Raw genomic sequence first — 20,016 nt, 5'->3', positions numbered from 1 at the left:
GAGGCCAAAGGAAAAGCCCAAACCTAACATGTATAAGAGCTTTGGAGCAAAGGCACACAGCAGCCAGAGCAGCTCCCAGTGCTACAAATGTGGTGGCGCGCCACACCCCAAGCTGGAGTGTCCTGCCAACGAGGTGAAGTGTCATTCCTGTGGAAAAATGGGTCACTACAAGCGTGTGTGCCTTGCAGGTAAAGCTGTGCACGGTATTGAAGAAGAGGAGGAGGGCTGGTTCCTTGGTTCTGTGACGTCAGAGGCTGATCCATGGATTGTAGAAATAGAAGTGATGGGAAAACAGGTCACCTTCAAGCTCGATACTCGAGCCGATGTCACTGTTGTGTCACAGGCTGTTTTTGCTAACATGTTTGCTAACAAACAACCACCCATTCTCCACAAAGCAGAGAAACCTTTGTTTGGTCCAGGACGAATGCCACTGGACGTGGCAGGGTTCACCAAGCTGCAGCTGGGGAGAGGAGGCAAGCAGACCACGGAGAAGGTCTATGTGGTGAATAACCTGAGCACGCCTTTGCTTGGGAGGCCAGCCATCGTAGCCCTGGGCTTACTCCTCCGTGTCAACAGCGTCAACATGGAGACCCTCAAGACGACCTACCCCAAGCTGTGCAGTGGCCTGGGTGAGGTACAACAAGCATACATGATGGGGAAAGTCAGAGATGAGCTCCAGCGCATGGAGAACCTGGGTGTCATCAGCCGCGTGGAAGAGCCAACCGACTGGTGCGCCGCCATGGTGGTCGTCCCCAAAAAGGACGGTAAATCAGTGCGTCTATGTGTGGATCTGACCGGCTTGAACGAGTTTGTATGCAGGGAGAAGTACATTCTGCCGTCGATAGAGCAGAGCCTCGGGATGCTTGCCGGAGCAAAGGTTTTCAGTAAACTGGACGCAAACATGGGGTTTTGGCAGGTTCCACTTGCAGCAGAATCAGCCAAGTACACTACGTTCATCACCCCATTCGGAAGGTTTCATTTCAACCGCCTTCCTTTCGGAATTGCCTCAGCACCTGAACATTTTCAGTGCATGATGGCGGAGGTAACCGAGGGGCTGGAAGGTGTGATATGCCACATCGATGACCTGCTGGTGTGGGGGCGGGATCAGGAAGAGCACGATGCTCGACTCCACGCAGTACTGCAAAGGGTGGAAAGGGCCCACATCACCCTGAATATGGACAAATGTGAACTCTCAAAGAGTGAGGTGGTCTTCCTGGGCCAGATCGTCACGGCTACAGGGGTCCGCCCAGACCCGAGGAAGACGGAGGCCATCATGGAGATGAAGGAGCCCGCAAACGTCAGCGAGCTGCGAAGCTTTCTTGGAATGGTCAATCAACTGGGAAAATTCATTCCCCATTTAGCAGAAAAAGACAAGCCGCTCCGTGACCTTCTCTCGAAAAGAAACAGCTGGGCCTGGGACGTGGCCAAGGTAACAGCATTCAGAACACTGAAGGAAGCCCTGTCCTCTCCTCCAGTGCTGGCGGTCTATGATCAAAAGAGAGACACCAAAGTGTCAGCCGACGCATCCTCGTTCGGCTTGGGAGGTGTTCTGCTCCAGAGGTGGGGGGTTGAATGGAAGCCTGTGGCTTACGCGTCTCGGTCCCTCACTCCCACAGAACAACGATACGCACAGATCGAGAAGGAGGTCCTGGGCCTCACATGGGCCTGCGAACGGTTCCAGGATTTCCTCATAGGAAAGCACTTCTGCCTGGAGACCGACCATAAACCCCTTCTCAGCTTACTGGGAGGCCAAGCCCTGGATCTTCTGCCGCCAAGAATCCAGCGTTTCAGGATGCGGTTGATGCGCTACTCATACGACGTGCTGGCCAGACTACACGAAGGACACCAAGGTGTTGTGAAGTGCAAGGAGCGCGCCCGCCAGTCTGTGTGGTGGCCTGGACTCAGCCAACAGGTAAATTAAATGGTGCTCAATTGCAGGGCATGCATTCAGGAGCGGCAGAATCCCCGAGAACCTCTCATGCCGTCAGAGTGCCCTGAAAGACCATGGCAGAAGTTGGGGGCCGACCTGTTCGTCCTGGGAAAAGACACATACCTACTCGTCGTCGATTACTTCTCCAGGTATGTTGAGATTGCCCAATTGTCTCACACCAGGTCCACTGACATTATTGTACATCTGAAGTCCATGTTTGCCCGCCATGGCATCCCGGAGGTCCTGATGTCGGATAATGGGCCTCAGTTTTCTGGTCAAGCCTTCACCTCCTTTGCTGCTGCGTACGGGTTCAGACACATCACCAGCAGCCCAAGGTTTCCACAGAGTAATGGTGAAGCAGAAAGGGCAGTCCAGACTATGAAAAACCTCCTGAAAAAAGCGAGCGACCCCTACCTGGCTCTACTCGCCTACCGAGCCACACCCCTTCAGAGTGGGTACAGCCCAGCCCAGCTCCTCATGGGCCGACGTCTGCGCACCACGGTGCCAGTGCTGCCCTCTCGACTGGTCCCTACACTGCCGGACAGCGACGCGTTCGCGCAGAAAGAGGAGGTGAAAGGGAGGTCGGATGCGGTAAACTACAACCGGCGACACCGTGCAAGACCCCTCTGTGACCTGTCATCGGGAGAGCAGGTATGGGTCACGGATGCTAAGACGTCGGGAACTGTGCTCCGAAATCACTCTACTCCGAGGTCCTACCTGGTGGGCCTGCCCCAGGGGGTGGTGAGACGCAACCGACAGCATCTAATACCCCTACACACACCTACACAAGACAGGGGCTCCCCGCCGCAGAAACAAGCCCCGGAGCCGGCCCCAGACCCGACCCCTGGGCAGGCTCCCATGTCACCTGCAGTCGGAACACAGGCCCCACCTGCAGAGACTCCCACGCTCAGAACAAGGGGGGGGAGAGCAGTGGTTAAACCTAGGAGGTTTGACATGTAACTGAGAAATGTGGACAAGTGTTTGTATAAGTTGTTTACCCTAAAAATAATAAAAAAGAGTATATGGGTAATGTTACTGTTGTATTTAAAGAAAAGTTATTCCATGTTACGTTGGATGGGGTCTAGTTTGAGCACTTTTAGTAGCCCTGTTAGTTTTGAGATTTATGGATCACAAACCGCTATAGGTATAACGTATGTTCAGGATTTACACAGGGACAGACCTTTACAACAAAAGAGGCAGAATAATCCTCTAAGGTCTGACGAGGCAAAGGCAGTCTACCCTTTGTCTCTAGAAAGGGGAGATGTGGTATTATGTTAGTTAGAACATAATGATAATAAATATATGGTGTGACGCTTATGCTGTAGAGTCTACAGTGTAGACCAATGGGAATGAGTTGGGGATAGAGGGGAGAGCATGCGCAGTGGGAAAGCGGGCAGATTGGATTGAATGGTGGAACTGGATGGTTAATAAAGTACGAGATATATTTAGTTAACAGTTGTCTCACGCGTTTATATTACGAAACACGACAGTATGCAGCAATTACTTCTGCTTTCTCTGTCTCTTTCTGTCTCACTCTGAGCCCTACAGATGACCCTGTCTTGGCTAATACCGAAACTAATTATGTACTATTATCTATATATATTATAGTCAATAAAGAGATTTCTATTCAATGATAAACTGAACATTTCCCCCTCATATAACTTTTATGATTATGCAATTGTGAGCATCTATAATGGATGAAAGGGTATTTCATCAAACATCTTGCAATGTCCAAAGTGTCATGTCCAACAGCAAGGGAGCTCAGCTCTTCCTCGGGTGGAGCCAGGAGTCTCTGGCAAGGAGAATTTACGATCTGGTCCCTTTATTAACACTTATTAACACACTATATGTTGTGAATCCCTCATCGGCTCCGCCCCCTCCTGCCTCGTTGGCGCTCGTTGAGCCTCATCAGGCTCAAGTGGAGACAGCTGGGTCCAGCTATCAACTCAGGAGGAGGCAGCCCTATAAGAAGCCCCAGAAACCTTCCTCCGACGCTTGATTATTTTGACCCATGTGGTTAGTAGTTTGGCTCTCCCTGTTGTCTCTTCTCGTTCAAGTAGTTTCTCTTCAGAGTTTTGTTTGTTTGGTATTTTGCTAACCGTAGTTGTTTTCTTTGTTGATCCTCGCTCCCCAAAGGAACCTGCCTCCCCCTGCCTAGACCTCCTGCCTGCCTATCGACTACGTCTCCTGCCTATGTCCCTGCCTGCCTAACGACCACCCCTCCTGCCTATGCCCCTGCCTGCCTACCGCCTACTCCTCCTGCCTAACCCCCTGCCTGCCTGCCGCCTACTCCTCCTGCCTAACCCCCCCGTCTGCCTGCCTGCCGACTATTCCCCCTCTCTGCTCTGGACTGGTTAGTACACGTACATATTTCAACACTTCACTCATCTACATATCTACACCACACTAGTTTTGCACGCTAGACACTCACACCCAGACACATAGAGTACAGTTCCACTCACACCTCATTTACATTATCCAGTTCTCTGGCATCCACACATTCCCCCCACTTAGGCCCCGTTAGAGTAGGGTTATTCTTTTGTCCATCATTTTAATAAATCCTTTTATTATTAGTTTGCCTCTTGTGTCCGTCTGTTCTGGGGTTCTGCCACACTTGACTCTTTTGCTAGTGCTACCATAACAGAATAATCAAGCCAAAATGAGTCAAGGCAGCACCTCGGGGCAGACGCCCGCAGTTAAGCCCAACCCAGTGTCCCATTCAGTTGACGAGCTTGTTTCCGCCCACGCGGCCGAGCTCGCGTCCCTCCAGGCGGAGTTGTGTAAGGCTTTCCCCTCCGTTCAGGGTAACATCGCTGAGCTCCAGAAGTCGTCCACCTCCGCCTCAGCTGCTCTCGCCTCCCTTGCTGTCCAGATGGGCACTCTTGTCTCTGCGGTGGCTTCCATCCAGCTGAGGCTGAACACGCTCCCTGGAGGAGCTGCAGTCCCTGCTCCCCCTGCTGATTCACCGGGGGTTCCAGCCCCCCCAGGGCGAGCTCCCGCCCAACCCGAGCCCAACCTGGTTACCCCTCGACCCTTTGGAGGGAACTTTGATCTGGGCAGAGGGTTCCTGACCCAGTGTGAACTTTTTTTTGCTTTCCAACCGTCCAAGTATGGGTCAGAAGAGGCTAAAGTAGCCTTCATTATGTCCCTCCTGGTGGACAAGGCTCTAGACTGGGCCATAGCCGTGGTGGGCAGAGACCCACATCTTGCCCAGGACTACGAGGCGTTCCGCCGGGAGTTTTCCTTTTTGTTTGACCACCCCTCTGACGGCGCGGACGCCGCCTCCAGGATGCTGGAACTCCGGCAAGGCTCCAGGACCGTCGCGGACTACACCTTAGAGTTCCGGATCCTCGCCGCCGACAGCGGGTGGGGAGACATAGCGCTCCTTTGCGCCTACCGGCGGGGTCTGAGTGAGGCGGTGAAGGACCTTATCGTCCGGGACCGCCCAGGCTCCCTTCAAGAACTGGTCACCTTGTCCCTACAAATGGATGAGCGCCTGCGGGAGCGCCGCCAGGAGCGCAGCCAACGCGCCGTGGGGCCCCCTCACTCGGTCCCCAGCCGCACGTCCTCTCTCCCCCGTTTTGCGGCCGCCCACTCGGCCCTGCCCCCTCGGGTTCCCATGCTCTCCCCAGCCCCGTCCACCTCTGAGTCAGCGGAGGAGCCCATGCAGGTCGGCCGGTCCCGCCTCTCTCAGGAAGAGAGAGAGCAGAGAATGCGGGGCGGGCTGTGCCTGTATTGCGGAAGACCCGGACACGTCCTCCGAACCTGCCCGGCGCGGCCAAAAGACCCGGCTCGCTAAAAGAGGGGTTTTTGGTGAGCCGTGCCTCGATCCCCCAACCCATCAAGAACCACAACCGGCTGTTCCCAGCCACCCTCTCCTGGGGTGAGGAGTCCATTTCTGCCGGCGCCCTCATTGACTCCGGGGCCGACGAGTGCTTGATGGACATCACCCTCGCTCGTCAGGCCGGCATCCCGCTCGTTCCCCTCGACCATGCCTTGTTCCCCCAAGCCATCGATGGGAGGCCCTTAGGTAGGATCACGCATAGCACTGAATCCCTCACCCTCACCATGTCCGGTAATCACGTCGAGACGGCACGTTTTCTTGTCCTCCACGCCCCCACTGCACCCCTAGTATTAGGTAGGCCGTGGTTGGAGAGACACGATCCCCACATCTCCTGGACCACTGGACGGATTTTGGGCTGGAGCATCCCCTGTCATGCCAACTGCCTACGCTCCGCCCTCTCTCCGTCCAGCGGTCCCAGGCCCTTAGTCTCTCCCCCGGACCTCACTGGTGTCCCCTCTACGTATCTTGACCTGGCCATGGTGTTTAGTAAGGACCGCGCCCTTTCACTTCCTCCTCACCGGCCGTATGATTGTCCCATCAACCTCCTTCCCGGGGCAGCCCTTCCCAAGGGTCGTCTCTACAACCTCTCGGTCCCGGAGAAGGAGGCAATGCGCAATTATATAGCCGAGTCCCTAGCCTCGGGTGTAATTCGACCATCGTCTTCCCCCCTCGCGGCGGGCTTCTTCTTTGTGGCGAAGAAGGATGGTGGCCTGAGGCCCTGTATAGATTTTCGTAGTTTAAACACCATCACTGTTAAGAATAAATACCCACTCCCCCTTATGAGTTCCACTTTCGAGCCACTCACTCACGCCCGGGTGTTCACTAAACTTGACCTCCGCAACGCCTACCATCTGGTTAGGGTCAAGGAGGGGGACGAGTGGAAGACCGGGTTCAACACCCACCTCGGTCACTTCGAGTACCTGGTCATGCCCTTTGGCCTGTCCAATGCCCCCGGAGTCTTCCAGGAGCTGGTCAATGACGTGCTGAGGGACATGATAAATGTTTTCGTGGTTGTTTACCTGGATGATATCCTGATCTTTTCCCCGACCATGGAGGAACACCACCAACACGTGCGCCTGGTCCTACAACGGCTCCTGGAGAATCGTCTCTTCGTCAAGGCGGAGAAATGCGTCTTCCACTCCTCCTCTGTGACGTACCTGGGTAACGTCGTGGAGGAAGGGCAAATGCGCGCCGACCCGGCTAAGATTAAGGCGGTGGCAGAGTGGCCACGACCCACCGACCGAACACAACTCCGGCGCTTCCTCGGGTTCGCCGGGTTTACCCGGCGGTTCATCAAGGGGTTTAGCCAGGTGGCGGCCCCTCTCACTGCTTGTACCTCCACTGTTCGCCCGTTCTCTTGGACCCCTGAGGCTGAGGCGGCCTTCTCCACCCTGAAGGGCCTCTTTACGACCGCGCCGGTGTTGGCCCACCCGGATCCAGCCAGGCAGTTCATCGTGGAGGTAGACGCTTCAGACACGGGCGTCGGGGCCGTTCTCACCCAGCGGTCGGAGGAGGACCAGAAGGTCCACCCGTGTGCCTACTACTCTCGCCGGTTTGACCCTGCCGAGAGGAACTACGATGTGGGCAACAAGGAGTTGCTGGCCATCCACGCTGCCCTCGGAGAGTGGAGGCACTGGCTGGAGGGGGCTAAGCTGCCGTTCCTAGTGTGGTCTGACCACAAGAACTTGACCTATATGAGGACGGCAAAAAGGCTTAACCCTAGACAAGCACGCTGGGCCCTGTTCTTCAGCCGATTCGACTTCACCCTCACCTACCGCCCGGGGTCAAAGAACGTCAGGGCGGACGCCCTCTCCCGGCTGTTCCCGGGGGAGTCCCCGGATATGCCGGTGACCCAAGACACCATCCTCCCCCCTACCCGGGTGGTAGGTGTCGTCACCTGGGCCATCGAGTCGGTGGTCAGACAGGCCCAGCGTGCCGAGCCGGACCCAGGTACCGGACCCCGGCACAGACTTTTTGTTCCCTCCACTGTCCGGCCGCAAGTGCTAGAGTGGGGGCACTCTAGTCACTTTGCCTGCCACCCTGGCTCCCACCGGACAGCGGAGTTTATCAGCCGACGTTTTTGGTGGCCCACACTCCGGGGGGACGTTAAGGAGTTTGTGGGTGCCTGCACCATCTGCTCCCGAAGTAAGGCCTCCCATCGTCCTCCTTCGGGCCTCCTATGTCCCCTCCCTATCCCCGGTCGTCCTTGGTCCCACATCGCTTTAGACTTCGTTACGGGGCTCCCCTTATCCAAGGGTAAGGACACCATCCTAACCATTGTGGACAGGTTTTCCAAGGCTTGGAAAAGGCTTGTCGCCCTTCCCAAGCTCCCCTCCGCGGCCGAGACTGCTGACCTCCTCACGCTCCATGTGGTGAGGCTTCACGGCATTCCCCACAACATTGTGTCCGACCGGGGCCCCCAGTTCATCTCCAAGGTGTGGCAGGCCTTCTGTAAGGGAATTGGGGCCTCGGTCAGCCTCACCTCTGGATACCATCCGCAGTCCAACGGACAGGCCGAGCGGACCAACCAGGCCCTGGAGGCAGCCCTGCGTTGTGTCACCACCAGCAACCCCGCCTCCTGGGCCAAGTACCTACCATGGGTGGAGTATGCCATCAACACCATGGAGAGCTCCGCCACGGGTATGTCCCCTTTTGAATGCTCCTTGGGCTATCAACCTCCTCTCTTTCCCCAACAGGAGCTGGAGGTGGCAGTCCCGTCCACCAGGGTCCACCTCCGCCGGTGTCGGCGCATCTGGAGGACCACCCGGACCGCTCTGCTGCGGGCCACTGAGCGGTCCCGTCGCTGTGCCGACCGGCGGAGGGTGCCAGCCCCGGCCTATCGTCCCGGCCAGAAGGTCTGGCTGTTGGCCCGGGACCTGCCCCTCCAGACCGCCCAGACCTCCTCCCGTAAGCTAAATCCCCGCTATGTTGGGCCCTACACTATAGACCGGATTATTAACCCTGCAGCGGTTCGATTAAACCTTCCCCCTGCTCTCAAGGTCCACCCAGTATTTCACGTGTCCCTCCTCAAGCCTGTTTCCACTAGCCCCCTGTCCCCCCCCGTTCCAGCCCCCCCACCTCCCCGGGTCCTGAAGGATGGCGACCAGGTGTGGACGGTTGACCGCCTACTGGCTGTCCGCCGTAGGGGACGGGGGTTCCAGTATCTGGTGGACTGGGTGGGTTACGGCCCCGAAGACCGGAGCTGGGTGCCCCCGTCCTACCTCGCCGACCCCACACTCCTGGAGGATTTCTATCTGGCCCACCCGGACGCTCCAGGACGGTCGTCAGGTGCCTCCCCTAAGGGGGGGGGTACTGTTGTGAATCCCTCATCGGCTCCGCCCCCTCCTGCCTCGTTGGCGCTCGTTGAGCCTCATCAGGCTCAAGTGGAGACAGCTGGGTCCAGCTATCAACTCAGGAGGAGGCAGCCCTATAAGAAGCCCCAGAAACCTTCCTCCGACGCTTGATTATTTTGACCCATGTGGTTAGTAGTTTGGCTCTCCCTGTTGTCTCTTCTCGTTCAAGTAGTTTCTCTTCAGAGTTTTGTTTGTTTGGTATTTTGCTAACCGTAGTTGTTTTCTTTGTTGATCCTCGCTCCCCAAAGGAACCTGCCTCCCCCTGCCTAGACCTCCTGCCTGCCTATCGACTACGTCTCCTGCCTATGTCCCTGCCTGCCTAACGACCACCCCTCCTGCCTATGCCCCTGCCTGCCTACCGCCTACTCCTCCTGCCTAACCCCCTGCCTGCCTGCCGCCTACTCCTCCTGCCTAACCCCCCGTCTGCCTGCCTGCCGACTATTCCCCCTCTCTGCTCTGGACTGGTTAGTACACGTACATATTTCAACACTTCACTCATCTACATATCTACACCACACTAGTTTTGCACGCTAGACACTCACACCCAGACACATAGAGTACAGTTCCACTCACACCTCATTTACATTATCCAGTTCTCTGGCATCCACACATTCCCCCCACTTAGGCCCCGTTAGAGTAGGGTTATTCTTTTGTCCATCATTTTAATAAATCCTTTTATTATTAGTTTGCCTCTTGTGTCCGTCTGTTCTGGGGTTCTGCCACACTTGACTCTTTTGCTAGTGCTACCATAACACTATAGCCCCTTTTCCATTACAGGGCCTGCTTCTTTGGCGCTTTTCCATTTGTCGGCCCGGGTCGCCTCGGCTCGGTTCGGGTCGCTTCTTTAGCTACCCTTCGATACCAGGAACCAAATTTAGACCCGGAACCTTTTTGCCAGGCTGCGTGTGACGTGTGACGCTGCACACCGTTGATTGGTCAATGGAAATCGTCATCCCATGTTCATAGATTTCTTCGCTAACCGCCATCTTTAAATACCACATTCGCTTTTGGAAAATGTCACTACAGTTTCTGTAATAGCTTATTAATAAAGATTAGAAAAATTATGCTGACCATCGTATTATCTTAGTTTAATGTAATTTCAATGCATCATAGAACTTTTATTTACAACAAGCATAACACAAAAATCGCTATTATGCACCGTCTTTGCCCGTGAATAACACCGGCTGTGAATGTGGTAGAAACACAATACTCCTTTGCTAACTTCACCATCGGTATACGGTCATTTTGAGCCCTTAACCACCGCGCTGACACCCCGAGAAGTTATGCTTTTAACCGTAAACTCAATGAACCGGGAGTTCACCTGCTGCTGCCTGCAGCACCGCGCCTGCTGGTTGAAACTCCCGTTGACAGCGGGGGGAGAGAATCGTTTTAACAGGGAATTCACTCTGCGCTGTGTCGACGGTGATAGGAGTGTAGGATCGACACCATTCAAATGGTTTTGGATTCCCTGTCCTCTCCCCTATCCGGACTCGTTTGAATTGTTATCCTAACCCACGGTAAACCGAAGTTATTAACCCGCAAAGGGTGCCTCCGTTTACCGTCTTTGCCCGTGAATAACACCGGCTGTGGAGGTGGTACAAACACAATACTCCTTTGCTAACTTCACCATCGGTATACGGTCATTTTGAGCCCTTAACCACCGCGCTGACACCCCGAGAAGTTATGCTTTTAACCTTAAACTCAATGAACCGGGAGTTCACCACTGCTCTAAGCAGCAGCACGTCATGGAGGATATCAGCGGGGGGACAGACAATTTCTACCAGGGAATTCGCTCCGCGCTGTGTCAACTGTGATAACAGTGTCGTATCGACACCATTCAAATGGTTTTGGATTCCCTGTCCTCTCCCCTATCCGGACACGTTTGAATTGTTATCCTAACCCACGGTAGATCACAGTTATTAACCTGCAAAGGGCACCGTGTTTGTCCGTGAATAACACGGCACACAATGATACTACAGTTCATAAAGCAGACAAGTGAAGGCAGTGGTTTTAAGGGTTCAAAAAACATGACTTTATTATGTGTACATAGCTTCCTCTCTCTCTTTCTCTTTCTCTCCAAAAAACCACGGTATATATATAATAATATACCACATGCAGAGGGAAAGGCATACGATAGCTTCAAGTTCCTCCATGTCGCTGTTGTTGTGGCTGTGTTGTGTCTCGTGAAAATATACGTCACCACCATGGCGCGCTGTTATGACGCGTAACTCCGCCTACTATCGCCTACTCCTCCTACTCGTTCCTGGTCTGTTGTGTATAGTGGAAAACCAGAACTGTTCAAAAGCGGGCCGAAGCGACCCGACCCGAAGCGATCCGGGCCGCTGATGGAAAAGCGCCATAACCTGGGGCGCCTGGGTGGCCTAGCTCACTAGGTGCATGCCATGCCATCGCAGGGTCCCTGGTTTGATTCCGGCCATCGACCTGTCCTGCATGTCATCCGTCCTGTCTCTCACCCATCCTTTCTGTCAATCTCTACTGTTTCTATCCCAATAAAACAGAAATGCTCTAAATCATATTTAAATAAATAAACACTAACCTGACCTCCCCTTAGTCAGCCAAATTTCCAACACCCTAATGCTTCTGATGTACCCTTGCCATTATGCCACATATGTAATAACGGTTTATGGCATTCACTTCTGAGCCCACACGGAAGACTAATCTAATGTGAGATTGGAATATGATTGGTCATAGAGAAAGTTGAGGAATCTTGCTGTACTTTGGAGATGAAGAGTAATAATGATGTCTCAGCATGGTTCTAATTGAAGTAGCTCTAGGGCTGGGTCTCTAATATGCACCTGATTCCTCACTGAGTCAATAGCTATTACTGCAGGCCTTTCTGTAATGGCTCACTGGGAAACAGGCCAGCTAAGATGTTCTTCAATTTATCATGAAACGCATCATTCATTAAAATAAAGTTAAAGCAAGACATTGGTGTCTCTCCAGGATTATCACAGAGCGCTCTTACCTCATTCCTCAGCCCTGTGTGTCTGTGTGTGTGTGTGTGTGTGTGTGTGTGTGCATGCCTGCCTGCCTGTGTGCGTGTGTGTGTGCGTGTGCATGAGAGAGAGAGAGGGGGAGAGAGTGAGATAGAAGATAGAGGTAGAGAGAGAAGGAGAGAAAGAAAGAGAGAGGGGAGGAGAGATGAGAGAGAGAGGTAGAAAGAAAGAGGGAGAGGGAGGGAGAGATGAGAGAGAGAGCAGGAGAGAGAAAGGGAAAGATGAGTGAAAGCTACTCCCACCCCATGCCCTGGTCTAAAAGCCATCACTGCATTGTCCCAAAGAGCAGAGAACAGATTTAAAGAAAAGATGCACCATTCTATTTCCCCTTCTATTAATTATGGGATGTATTTCTCAAGGTAGGATGTGAGCCTTTGTCAATGATAACCCAATATCTGCAATGCTGATAGGATATGCAATGTGTGGAGTATCTATCCAGAGGCAATTTATCTTGGCATAATCCCAGATATTCAATTATATCTTTCCCAGATGTACTATATGTAGTGTTATCAACATAACACTATAACATATAGATCGATGCTATGTGGTTACCACATCCAAATGAACTTATGGAAACAGTGCAAGCATGTCTGCAGCTACTAATGGTGCTTTTCCACTACAGGGCCAGCCCGGGTCAGCCAGCCCTGTTCTTTGGCGCTTTTCCATTTGTCGGCCCAGGTCAGCACGGCACGGCACGGCACGGTTCTTTAGCTACCCTTCACGAGCAGGAACTACAGGGCCGAAAGGTACTTTTTTGCCAGGCTGCGTGTGACGTGTGACGCTGCACACCGTTGATTGGTCAATGGAAATCGTCATCCCATGTTCATAGATTTCTTCGCTAACCGCCATCTTTAAATACCACAACAGATTTCGCTCTCGGAAAATGTCACTTACTGTTTCTGTAATAACGTATTAATAAAGATTAGAAAAATTATGATAACCATCGTATTATCTTAGTTTAATGTAATTTCAATGCATCATAGAACTTTTATTTACAACAAGCATAACAAAAAATCGCTATTATGGTGATGTCCTGTGCCTATGCTGTTCCTCAGTCCAGCGGCAGTCAAATGCCGGTAGATTCGCGTCTTGCTCCCTTTAACACATGTCGGCGTTTCCCTGGTTGCGAGATCTAAACTACTAGAACTGAAAGCGGCAGGTAACAGGCACGTAACATCCATATGCTGTATATATAAATAAATATATTGGACTACCAGCAAGACACCGGAGCACTCGTATCTATAACGAACGCGGAGATTGTATGAGCCCCGCGTCAGTCAGCCTTTCCGTAGAAATACATCGCACTGTTATATATCTAACGTTACATGTTTTAAGGCTGATCTGTGCATGATAGTGCTGCATTATGTTGATCTATTTATATCGATCTATTCTTGCCAATTCCTTATTACCAGTCGAAAGGGGGAAGGCTAAAACACTTTGAATGGAATAGATAGGACTTTCCGTTCAATGGAGGAAGCATGATACTCGCTCAGAGTTCATCTCGCTTTTCCCCCGTTGATGTATTAAACAATCTAAGCAATCTAATCAGAGCAGTTGTTATTGTGTAATATTATTGATGGATGTGCCATTTTTGATGGAGAGCAGTGAGCGGATGACTGGATGTGAGCATGTATTTGACTAATGCCGATAGATTCGCGTCTTGCTCCGAAACCGGAGCTGTCTACAGCAGATTCTACAGCGTTCCTTCAAACTATCGTAATTCATGAACTATATGCCCAATCTAAAAAATTCAAACAGTTTCTGAAAGCAGAGAAGTTGCACTTTTTGAACAGTTTAACTTTTTTAGGCTTATTACGGTAGTTCACCAACAAAAAAAAGCACAGTGCTCAAAGTGTCAGGAGAAATAAAAATAGAATCGTGTCGGCATTTCATGTCGGCATTTCCCTGGTTGCGAGATCTAAACTAGTCTACTAGAACTGAAAGCGGCAAGAAACAGGCACTTAACGTTACATGTTGTAAGGCTGATCTGTGCACGATAGTGCTGCATTTTGACATAATTCTTATCGCATTTCCCCCCGCTGATCTGTATAGCGGGGGGAATCTTATGACACGTAACTCCTCCTACAGTCCCGGGTCTCTCAGTATAATGGAGAAGCGTTTCTGAAAGTACGGCACGGCACGGCTCGGATACAAATGCGGCCCGGTTCGGGTCGGTAGTGGAAAAGCGCCATAAGGCCTGTCCTGATTATATTCTAATCTAAGAATAGTTTACAGTTCTCAATATCAGTGTTGACCCGCTGTCCAACAGCGATAAAAGTCAAGCCGTCTTTACACAGATGTCCTTTGGACGGCATTTAATAACTTTTATGGAACAGGGTCAAACGCTACCAAGCAGTGACAGTACCTATAGAGAGGAAACGCATACTAAAGCCTGTATGGAAGCCTGCACTTAGAAGAGAGAAACACTACAGAACCAAACCAAAGTGCCCTAATCTCAGTTCATCAAATCCAAATCATATCCATCCATATTCATAAGTGAGAACCATATTATGACATCCAAGGACTACTGAGACGGCCCTCAGCCATATGTCTGTCTGAGACAATATCACCACATCAGGGGAGGTGCAGTACACATGCAGTAATAAGCCTATTAAGTAGAGGGACTAATTCAATTTGAGGAGAGCCACCAGCACTAATATAAAGCACATCATCATCAAACTGAGCTGGGTGGACAGTGTACAGAAATACCTCCACGACAGCACTTTTTATGCAGAGGATACCGAGGCAGCAGCCTGTCTGCTGGCAAAGCTATAATATTCCTGTCACATTTTAGGGGAGATGTTTTGAGTAAAGCCAAGTAAACAAGGGGAGGGGGAAGATAAGGAGCAGGAGGAGGAGAAAAGGAGAGAGGAGGAGGGATGTTGCTGTGTATACTGCGGAATGTTGTGAATAAACCAGCAGGCAGGCTGAGTGAAACTAACAAGTGGTTGCTATGCAGTGGGAGCGAGCATGCATGCTTTCGGAGGGAGAGAGAGATAGAGAGGCAGAATGATAATGAAGAGGAGGAGGTAGCGAGCAAGGGAGTGTCAGAAGAGAGGGAGGCAGCTTCCCTGAGAGGATACAGAGGCTGACCAGAACAGGTACTATCGAACAGAACTCTCTCTCCCCCCTCTCCCTTTGTGTGTGGGTGGATAGCCTGTAGGATCTAATTAGAGGACTATGGAAGGATCGATCGGAGGTGTCTGTGTGCTCCAGGAAACAGGAGTTGTCCAGCAGGAACAGCAGCAACAGGTTTGTGAGGATGTAACGATAATGACTGTGAGCTGCCTGCTCTTCCTCATCACACCACCACATCTCAGAACCTGCCAATACAGGACCTCTCTCTCTCTCCCTCTCTCTTTCCCCACTTCTTCTTACCTTCATTACATCTCGTGCTCTGTTGCACTCTCTCTCTCTATTTCCTCACTCCCACTCTCTTCTCTCCACACCAACGAACCTGCCCGTACAGGATCTCTCTCTCTCTCTCTCTCTCTCTCTCTCCCTCCCTCTAGCCACCTGCTGCTCAGACACAGTCTTGTGTTCTTAAGAGAGGGTTGGGAGGACTAAGGGCTCATTCTGTTACCATAACCACATCATTTCTGTCATCATGTTTTGTCAATCACCCTTCCTTTGCTTGATGGAATTATGCTGTGGGGTTGGCTTCTGCTCAAAAGCAACAGGTAGAGAGGCTTTTTCATATTCTATCATGCTTAATCTACTGGACAAGCAATGTTTTTGTTACAAATCCCATTGCCTACAAGGTTTATGCAATTCATGTATTTAATGAGGGGAAATGGAGGTTGAATAGCAAATAGGTTTTGAATCGTGCATTATTGCATGGATGTGCTTTTGATGTTGTAACTGGTCCCGCGTTTGTGCGGTCTCTCTCCCTCTCGTTTCATTCGCACGTATGCATAGCTATATAGTTCCCCACATTTCCAACTGTCGAGCTACAATATGTCATGAATATTAATAATGACGACATTGCTATTCTCATACCGTATTTCATTAATAACTCATTCCCTGAAAATAAACCCATTCTCTCTGTTTCACTGACTCTTGTCCAGGTAGCTTGCGGGCTTCTGTGAGCCTGTCCCCATCACAGTAGCGATGAGGCACCTGGGTGTTGGATTACCATGTGTAGCGTCCACTACAACCACTCCCACTCTGCGATGAGCGGTGGCGACATGATGGCGTACTCTCTGTCGCTGGAGCAGGGGACGACGTTCGCCTTCGTGGGGATGCTGCTGCTGTTCCTGGGGCTGCTGATCGTCAGGTGCTTCCGGATCCTTCTGGACCCCTACAGCAGCATGCCCTCCTCAAACTGGGCTGACGGTATAGAGGGACTGGAGAAGGGGACGTTTGAGTACACCCTCACCTAACACAGGAGGACACACAAGCATGCACGCATGCATGCACGAGTGCGCGCACATACACACACACACACACACACATGCTCTTTTCCTATCTCTTTTCTCTCTCTCTTTCATACATACACACACACACACACACACACACACTTTCTCTTTCTCTCATAGACACACACACACATACACACACAGGCACACACACACACACACACACACACACACACACAGACACATGCACCACGGCTCCTTCTCCTTTACCTAACCCACAGCCCCACTGCGGCTTCTGCACCTGGCTTCCAGACACCAGTAAAACCTCTCTGTTATAAACTGAAATCTGTTTGAAACAGTGGACAGTATGTGCAATGTGTGTGAGTGTGTGTGTGTGTGTGTGTGTGTGTGTGTGTGTGTGTGTGTATGTGTGTGTGTGTGTGTGTGTGTGTGTGTGTGTGTGCGTGTGTGTGTGTGTGTGTGTGTAAGTGTGTGTGAGTGTGTGCTGTGAGCTCTGAGCTCAGATACGGTGTACAGTGTATTCATGTGACCATGTTGCTGGTGTTGTGAAGGAGGTGGTCTCAGGGAAAAGGTTTGTCTGACCAAGATGGAGCAGGAGACCGATGAGTATCCCATGGCTCGTACACAGTGTATGATAAGCTGTGCTGCACAAGGGTGTTTGGATGTATACAGGGTAATGCATAGTCTTTGTGAACAATTTTAAGAGCAAACTGCTTGTTCATCATCTGAATGGATCATTCTGTTGTGTGTTTACATGGATGGAGCCTTTCAATGGAGTCCTGTTGGTCAGTCATACAGACTGATCGAGAGATGTGCAAACTGTGATTTACATAATATACATGGTGTTATTGTTTTCTAATCAACACAAAAACTGTTATCAGCATTATTGTATGTACTGTTGCAGTGTATAACTGATGGTATACGTTGTCACATTTACACGTTTAGTTGAAGATTCACATAACAACTGTCTTTGAGGACAGGACTAAACCATCCTAAATCAGACAGGGCTGCCTGTTGTTGAATCTGAGCCGACATTGGCAGATCAGGTCAATCAGATACAAAATGTAAACAAACCAAAAAAGGAAATGAGAAGTGAAAACTTTGACTGTCATCTCAGCACCATTGTTTTCTAAGACGTGGGTGAGAATCTGTCACTTCCTGTCTGCAGAGGAAAGGTGACTTTGGATGGGTGGGATGTCAATCAACACTGCACGTGCCTCACCTTCCTGCTCACCCACTCACCCTCCTCTAGACAGACAGACAGACCTTACAGAGACGGACTGTATGAACAAACTGAAAAACTGGACAGACGGACGGACGGACTGGCTAAACTCCAGTGTTCCTAGTGCTGTGAATCTGCCTTACTGTGACCTACCATGGGTTTACGTACGTGCCTTCATCTAGAGATAGAAGAGCACCTGCTATGGGTGTGTGTGTGTGTGTGTGTGTGTGTGTGTGTGTGTGTGTGTGTGTGTGTGTGTGTGTACACACCATGTCCTGAAGACAGCAGATTACTGTGTGTCTCCTCACTCGTTGCTCTCTGAGCCAGAAGCAGAGATAACTCATTACTGTGGATTTGATTAAATCTTGTGAAATAAAAAGATTTTCCTGACTTAATTTACCCTATGTTTTGTGTGTCATTGCATTTTGTAGAGTTAAAATAACATACATGTGTGTACATCTGTAAAATCAAAATGTGCAGATGAAGGATAAAGACTGGGTGTACACATTGTTACCTGTATAGGTCAAACAAATGCCAGAGGCTCAACATCATTCTTCATACCAGGAAAATATCAGACCTTTTCTCGATGTCTCTGACACTCCTATCTATCCAACCCAAAATGCCTGCAGCCACAGGGAGGGAGAGGGAGAGGGGGAGAGAGTGGCAGAGAGAGTGAAGGGGGGAGGACAGAGTGAGAAAGAGAGAGAGAGAGAAGGCAGAAAGAGGGAGGGCAGAGAGAGTGCGTGAGAGAGGGGGTGAGGAGAATGATAGTGTGTATGACTTTGCGAGAGTGGCTGTGCTGGTGCTGGGGTAGACAGGCAGGCCAGGCATACCGTGACAGTATGTGATGATCAGGCAGGTCTTTGTCGTCCTTCATCTGGGTCTACCACTCACTGGCCTGGCCTGGGCCCGGCACGGTCCAGCCCCGCCTATCCGCCTGCTCTCAGACACCATCTAGACCTCCCTCTGACACACTGACAACCTGCAAAAAACTCTTCATTTATTTCAGGAGCCTATGAACGTCAAGAAGAGGCGGGATGAAGATACTGCAGGTCAATCAAAACAAAGGAGCTGTCATGGAAACCATTGAACCATGCTCATTGATAATTACAGGATATGTTACATCTCAGTCTGCCAGGCGCTCAGCAGAACTCTGTCTGGAGAAACTCCTTCCTGCAGTCAATGGGAGCTCTTGCCTAACCCAACGGCTGTACTATGGACCTGGTCGATTACCTACCATTATCAATCATCATTATAATTATTACCTGTGGTCTATGGACCTCTGTCCTTGCCATGTCGTGACATGGCAATACCAGTTATATTAGCTGTTATATTAGCTGTGAGGCCAAATGCGTCTGCATACATAGATGGCTCGTATTGTATTGTCGTTCTTTTTGCACTCCCAGAATGTGTGTTTGGATGAAATTAATCAATTCAATAATAATTGGCCCCTTTTGTTAGAGAAACAAACTCACACGCACACACGTACACGCACACACACACACATATGTGTATCGAAGCAATTATGAGCATTCTTAATTCATTCATTCAAGTGCTCTATCATGAGTTATTTAGATCTGATTCATCTGCCATTAAAGACATGTGCAGGAGTGTTTTTCTCCGTCTAATATGACCAAGGTCAGATAGTGAGTTATTAGGCGGCCATTCAGGGCGGGCATATAAATCATTGGGGATCAGTAATAAGGAAGTCTACCTGTGAAGGTGTTTTAAAAAGCAGCTTAGGAGTCAGGTGCCTCTATACAGAAATGCCTTGAGGATATTCCTGTAGTAATCTGTAGTCTCATATTAACTCTCGTTTAGACCTTTAATACTCTCACACTTACTGTTTCACCTCTTTGTCTCACTGCACCATGCACTCACCATGATAAGACAACTTCCATAACAGTTCATTATAGATAAGAATGATCATATCTTATCGTTTATCTTGAAGTTTTGATTGATTGGTCATTTATTAAGGCATCGCAACTTCCAACTTTTGTTCAATCAATGCTGTAATTCATATTTCCATAATCCATTATGAAAGTCATACGTCACAACATCAACAATCTGAACTCTCCAGGTGACATTATCTGTGCCTTAAGTCATTGCATATCATTAAGTGTGACTTTAACCTTGAAAGTTTTCCTAGTCACTTTACAAGTTTCCCACCAGTGTGAACTTCCATGAGCAGCTTTCTCCTGGCAGTCAGTAAGGCACTGGATGATTCATCCCAAAGGGCCCTCTTGTTCAGAGGAAGACTAACCATCGTCC

The 20,016-nt window shown here is 50.5% G+C and overlaps 1 protein-coding gene across 1 annotated transcript; it reads left to right on the top strand.

Moving 5' to 3' along the window:
* Positions 1–16,280: 16,280 nt before the first annotated feature.
* On the top strand, positions 16,281–16,526 carry ctxn2 (cortexin 2; the record flags this gene model as incomplete). The annotated part of the gene is made up of 1 exon (XM_080538859.1): positions 16,281–16,526. The coding sequence occupies one exon, from the start codon at positions 16,281–16,283 to the stop codon at positions 16,524–16,526; it is 246 nt and encodes an 81-aa protein (XP_080394985.1).
* Between the last annotated feature and the right edge of the window lie 3,490 nt (positions 16,527–20,016).

This window comes from Nansenia antarctica (genome assembly GCF_963989245.1).
Source record: "Nansenia antarctica genome assembly, chromosome: 9".
Classification (NCBI taxonomy): Eukaryota; Metazoa; Chordata; class Actinopteri; order Argentiniformes; family Microstomatidae; genus Nansenia; species Nansenia antarctica.
This window is presented reverse-complemented; position numbering and strand designations above follow the sequence as displayed.